Genomic DNA, 6,540 nt, shown 5'->3' on the forward strand with positions numbered 1-6,540 from the left:
AATAACAGAACTTAACAAAAAACTGTATACAGATGAATGTCCATTTTGTATCTGTGTATTCAAAGTGCTTAGGATAGATATATAGTTACATTCTCTTAATAAAAAAGTGATTTGTTCTAGTGGTGTTTGTAAATAGGATATCATGTCCGCATCTTGTACAGCAATTAACCACTAGGAAGAATGTATGCAATGTGTTAATTATTGAAACTGTCCTATCAGTTTGGTTTGAAACTGTCTCCTTGCTATTTGTTTCTCAATAAAATTATGGGAAAAAAAAAACTTATTGGAAAGTCAAATACATGGAAAGCCTGGGAGTGACCTCCTTAATGAAAGGACAAGGGACATGCACAGGAGGCCAGACTATTGGGCAGCCAGCAATGCCAGGAGGATGGTGAGACTCCTGGGGCCATCTCCCCGCTACATAGGATATGTGCTTGGTTTTCTTTTTTAGCATGTGCTTCTTGTAATGGGCTACATTTCTCAGTTTCAAAAAATGGGCTTACTTATCTCTGTCTTCCTCTTTGTATCAGTTGTTTATGAATAATTGTCAGATAACCCAGGAAACAAGCATATGATCAAATTTTATTTTAAGACATTGTGAACGACCTTTTGCATGATGCTCAGATTCCCCCCTCATTGCAGATGGGCAGACCGGTGGGAAATCCTAGCTCTCTTTACTTTCAGGATGGCCCATATGGAGGAAAAGTCCATCTCGTTCAAGCTATAAATGCCCACCCCAACCTCCTTAGTGAGCTCAGGGAAAAATAAACTTGTTCTCAAAAGCAACTGAAGGTGACAGATGAGGAAGGAAAAAGTCAGGGAAGGAAAGGAGAGAATGACTGCTCCCCCCTTCTCTCCCTCCCGTCCTCCCTCCCTTTTTATTTTTTCCTTCCTTCCTCTCTTCCTTTTCTGATCACCCTTGCACTGATCATTAAATGCCTAGAGTCCTTGAAAGATTGCTCTCCAACTTTTAGGCTTGTTTCTTCTTGTCATTCCCCTCTTAGATGATCTCATTTATACTGAAAATGTTAAGTGTAACTTCTGTCTAGGTGATTCCCAAATTCATAACTGGAACTCAGGTCTCACAGGTGAAGTCCAGACCCACGTGGCCATCTTCCTTCTTTTAATCTTCACTAGGGAGAAAGAATTGTTCAACAGGAAGGAAAAAACTGGGATGAGGAAAATGGTGAAAGAAGGGAAAAGCTGTATTTATGTATATATGCAGGATAATTTGGATAATTGTACTTCTGATTCTGCTGGTCTTTTGAAAGGAGCAGTTAATGCTTAAAATTACTTTTTTTTATTTTTAATGTATTTAGTACAGGGTCTCACTACACAGATCAGATTCATAGTGCTTCTCCTGTTTTCAGCCTCCCAAGTGCTAGAATTACAAGGGCACGCCACCACGCCCAGTCTCAATCAATGGCTCAGTGTGCCCTGGGGGCAGGGCCTGCATGGCACTCTGGGGACCAAATCCTGGTCCCTGTGTCTACCTAAACAGGTGCTTTAATCCACTGAGTTGTCTGGCCAGCCCCCAAATTTTTTCTTTTTGTTCTTATTTGTTCTTTTTAACTTCTTATAACATTTTTGTTGTTGTTTTGTTTTGAACCAATTTTGCACATTTATGTCTGCATATTTGTAATCTAAACAAGTAATTTGAAGATAACATCATGCAATATAGCAAGCATTGTGGAATTCCTATTACTTTGTTTAGTGAAGTTTTGTGTCATTTCTAATGCAGGGGTTTTTTTATTACTATTTTGCATTCTTTTAAAAAAGCTAAACTTCCCTAGCATATGATTGCTAACTTCCTGAGAGGCAGCCCCTTGGACTTAGCAGCAAATAAAACCCAAGTCTCGCTCCAGATAGCTTCTACTCTCTGTGTTAGAGCCCTGTCAGGTTTGGCTCCTAAAACAAGTAATTCCCTCCCCTCACACTGTATCCTGCCCCTCGGGCCAATGGCCATCACCCTTCTCTGTACTACACTGCAGCCCCTTACTCCATCCTCGTTCCTTATGCAGAGCAACTTCTAAAAAGCAAAACCCTCTTTACGTCCTTTCTTTTCCTGGGCCTACTGTCCCTGTGTGCTCTTGACCTTAGCTTCTGTAGCTTCTCGCAAGCTCCACTTCTCTCACTCTCTGCCTCTGGCCACTCAAGACTGCTCTTCCTGGCCGCCACACCTACTTCCTGGGGTGCTCTCACTCTTCCCCTCCTGCACTTGTTGCTGTTGTCCTTTGGATTCCAGTCTAGCTGGCATTTCAGAGTGCTGGCGCTGTCTCGCCCTTCAATTAATGCACCCGCTCTTCTAGCATGGCATACCCGGTTATCCTGCTCTCCACAGCTGTTATCACACAGCCAGCGGTGGGACACTCTGGATAAGGTTCTCGTCCCTGAAATGTTGAGCTTCTTCAAACCATGTATGATTTTGACTTCTGCCATACATGCAGGAGCCTAACTGTCTTCACTGATATCATTAGTGTTTGGACATTTTTGTTCTCCTTCATGGTCCTTGAGCTGCCCATGTGGGACTTAATGAAAACAGCCCCACCTTGCACACTGTCTGGACATTTACAATGGGGTCAAGCAGTGTGAGTCTTATGTACATTTCCGGAGGTATTTAAGGTTAATGAAGTGAACACTGAATGAGGCCCATGAATGGTGGGAAAGACCCCAGGAATCAGAGAAGCATAGACAGGAGTGATCCCAAGAAATGTTCCTGGAGACAAAAGAGAAACTGGACAGTTCACTCACTGACCCACTGGTATCTGCACAGATCAACCAAGCAGATGTGGGGCCAAGGTCAAAGAAGGCAGCTCTGGAAGGACCAACTCCGGGGAGTGCTCAACAGTGCAGGTGTGGGGATGGCACAGACCCAAAGCTAGAGCCCAGCGAGGTGAGTTGTCTAGGAGAGGTGAAGTGAGCTGCCCCACGCCCCTCAGCTGGAGAGGAGCTGGCTCCCCTTGTCCCACCCACTGAGTTCATTGCTTATTGTCCTTCTTGTCACCCTCTGCCTGCAGCACCCTATCCCCTCAGGCATGTGAGAGCCTCAGCCTTGGAGCAGGACCTCCTGGCCCAGGACTTGGGGTTGGAGACAATGCTCTCCACAGCCTCTGTCTTTCTTTTTATGGAAGCTCTTGGGTTCTTCTCCGATAATTCTCAACCTCACTGCTGCAGTTCTGCGTTCTCTTCTCCTTTGAAGAGAAAATGACCTCCAACACTTGCTCCTTTTTTAGCATAGCAGTGAAGTGCATGGAAGACATTGAGAAATTCATGCGTGTATGCTTTCATATGCTTCTCATATTACATAATGAACCTTTTCTCTCCTATAAAAAATCTAATCTTGGTAAAATCTCCCAGATTAGATAGACAAGGTTTCTGAGAAGATACTGGAAACAAAGCCAATTCCAATTAAAGGACAAAACAGTCAAGCAGACCCAAAAGGCAAGACTGTGAGGAAAGGTAGTGAGCTCACAGGTGCTGGACCCACATTGCACTCTGTGGGCTCAGAGGTGGGTGAGCACCTGTTCCTTCGCCCAGTCTTGCACTTCCGCTTTGGCAAAAATGAGGTAGAAGACCAGCCCCACTAGATCAACAGCAGCGGCAATCAAGAACACATTCCTCCATCCAAGCTCTGAACTTGAAGCCTAGAAGCAGGAAATTTCAAGTCAGTAGTGGTCACCTAATTTTCATCCCTTCCCAATTCACAAAGACTTGAGTTCTATGTCCTGCCACTCCCTCTCAGCTCTGCTCTGGCTTCCTGGGACCCTGGGTGTCCTCCAAATGACAAAGCTGTGTTTCTTCTCCCAGTTACCAGTCCTTGCTTAAATGTTTCCCTTCCCGGGGCTGGTGAGACGGTTCAGTAGTCTAACGCACCTACTTAGAACAAGCTAAGCTAAGCAAAAGCACAGACCGCGGTTCAATCCCCCAGCACCACATGCCAGCCAGCCCCGCCCCTTGGTGGACTGAACTGGCCACACACACACTAAAAATTAATTAATTAATTAATTAATTTAAAAAAATGTTTCCTTTCCCATGAGTCCTTCCTTGACCACTATGTTAAGCTGAAATACCCCTTCTCTGATAGACCTAGATCCAGTCTCTTAAATCTTATCACCACCCAATATATCATATTTTTCCTGGTTCCTTCACTTTGTGTCTGTTTCTTTCTACAATACAAGTTGCTCAAGCAGAGAGACTTTTGTTTCATTCACTTATGTGTGGTGCATGCTAATGTCCAATACGCAGGAGAGCCAAGGGCAACTTCAGAATTTCCATCTGAAGTACCATTTCCTGCCAATGTGTTAGTCCAGTGGCTAGAAGGAAACTGAAGTTTCAGAAATAAGTAGGGATTTGATTTCAAAAAGAACACTCTTAAGCTTCGTATGTTCTCACTGACTCTTCTAACTTACTGGTGGAAGGATTAGAATCCATAGAAGGATTAAAAGGGATATTCATGTGAACGTGGAAGATATCTTTCTTCATGGAAAGTCTACATCAGTCAGATTCTCACACAGTGGGTTTATTGCTTTTGTGTTTATTGTGAGGCATCTCCAGGAAGGAAGGCTGCTCGAATGTGGAAACACCTTGTGAGCATGAGAGGGAGGGGGGTCTGCCCTGCTGGTCCTGAGCATCCCTGGGAGGTGCAGGCTGCTTCTCACTCGATCATTCACTCAGCATTTTGCTCACACATTCTGCAAACATCTGCTGGGTTCTTACACGGGGCAGACTCTCATCCTGGTTTGCCCAGATCTTTCTAGCTTTTAACACTGAAAGGCGCACATCCTGAGAAACCCCTCAGTATCAGTGAAACCTGGATGGTTGACTGCTACATACTTCAGGAGAAATACTAAAAATATTACTGGAAATTTTGGTTGTTGGCATGAGACTCTCATTTTACAAGACAGTGCAATGCATAAAATGATAACCTAGAGCACTCGCCTTCCATCCACACCCCTGGTGGGTGTTTATTTCCCTGCACCAGCTAAGCCTACGCTGAGGACAAGGGTGTGTCGAGTGCTTGAGATTCATGAGTTATGAGTTCAGTCACATTGAGAAGGGAACAAAGCCAGCCTTAACTGACTTCTCCTGAAAACCTCCATAGGTTTCTTTTATGAATATTCATTAGAACATTTGACTTTACCTGGCTGAGGAGAACTCCAGTGACACTGGGAGAGATGGCTCCAGCTATGTGTGCAAAGACCTGCAGTAGTCCCTTGAGGAAGCCAGCATACCTGAGAGAGGGGAAAGGTAGGGGAGAGGGGACATCACCATGTAAACAAAGGGTTCATCTTAGTTGGTTTGCTATAAGGCTATGCTTAGCTCCAGGGATGCTGGAATTGTGTTCACCTTAGTTAAGCCCGAATGAAAAGTAATTAGTTGTAATATCCTCTGCTGGGGTCTGAGACTTCCATGAGATAACTTATGCTGACTTGTCAACATTGTTTATAGGAAATGTGAAAACTGGTGATTTGTGTTTAGCTTGTGTATTTTCTTGGTTCTTACTACTGCACCTGATCCTCTAATCTTGTTTTGGAATACGAAAGTCTCCATCTTATATATACAAGAGTCTTCACCAAGATGGATGTTGACTCCCTGAAGCCAACACATCTCCCATGACTCTTGGTGGCCCATCAGCTGGAGATAAGTGGGTCCTGTCGACTCCCAGGACCCTAGAAAATGGATCGGGAAGTCTCTGTCACCTGTACTATCTCCTGCATTAGCAATAACTCTTTCTCCTCTGGCGCAGTGTCCTTTCACTTCATGAGAGCCTCACATGGGCCTGCTCTTCAGAGTCTCAGGATGAAGCCTGAGTGACTGCTGCATCCCATTACACAGAGGGTCTTGTGCATGCCCTCCAGGGGAGCTGCCAGCATGGCCACAGAGTGCTCCTGATTGCATCACCACAGGTGCCAGCTCAGGGTAACTTCTAATAGTTTGTTTTATGGAAAACTGATGGGAACATCTCCTATGACCTGTGGCCCATGCCACATTTGATGCACATATCAGAGCAGGCTTAGGGCTGCTGCACCTGAACTGAGGCTCTGTGCAGGTGAGGCGGTGTAGTCCTTACCGAGGAGCAATATCCAAGAAGTTAACAAGGGCTCCTGATTCACAGAAACTGCTGGAAGCAGCAGACAGAACCAAGAAGGCCATGGTGGCGCCTTGGCTGGATCTGACCCAAGGCAGAGGCACTAGAAACATGCATGAGAAGAAAACTCCTGTGGCAGAAGGACAAGCAGATTAACTAGGAGGCACTAAGAGCCACCCACACCCGCCCTGCTTCCAGCCAGGCCATTACCTACGGCAGTGAAGACTTTCCTGATGGTGATGAGTCTGAGGATCTTTCTGGAGAGAAGAAAATCTGCCAGTAGCCCTCCAAGGATGATGCAGATGCAACCAACCACAAATGGCATGGCTGAGAGGATACCACTCTGAGGATTGGAGCGGAGGTGAGTGCATACACCCTCTGCACCCACCAGAATGCAGATGGACCCTTGGGCATCTGCCCTCACTTGTGACCCTTCTCTGCACACACCCCAC

At 45.4% G+C, this 6,540-nt stretch overlaps 1 protein-coding gene across 2 annotated transcripts in view; it reads right to left on the reverse strand.

Moving 5' to 3' along the window:
• Window positions 1-1,736: 1,736 nt before the first annotated feature.
• The window catches only part of Slc17a4 (solute carrier family 17 member 4), a 23,241-nt gene continuing 18,437 nt past the window's right edge, over window positions 1,737-6,540 (reverse strand). For both annotated transcript variants that reach the window (XM_023700014.1, XM_023700013.1), the window contains exons 9-12: window positions 6,299-6,431; window positions 6,071-6,218; window positions 5,141-5,231; window positions 1,737-3,644 (exon numbers count right to left, since the gene is read on the reverse strand). In XM_023700014.1, coding sequence (XP_023555782.1) covers window positions 3,504-3,644; window positions 5,141-5,231; window positions 6,071-6,218; window positions 6,299-6,431 — 513 coding nt within the window. In that variant the 3' untranslated portion in view covers window positions 1,737-3,503. The remainder of the gene's footprint in view (window positions 3,645-5,140; window positions 5,232-6,070; window positions 6,219-6,298; window positions 6,432-6,540) is intronic.

The sequence above is a fragment of the Octodon degus genome, unplaced genomic scaffold (genome assembly GCF_000260255.1).
Source record: "Octodon degus isolate 3935 unplaced genomic scaffold, OctDeg1.0 scaffold00119, whole genome shotgun sequence".
Classification (NCBI taxonomy): Eukaryota; Metazoa; Chordata; class Mammalia; order Rodentia; family Octodontidae; genus Octodon; species Octodon degus.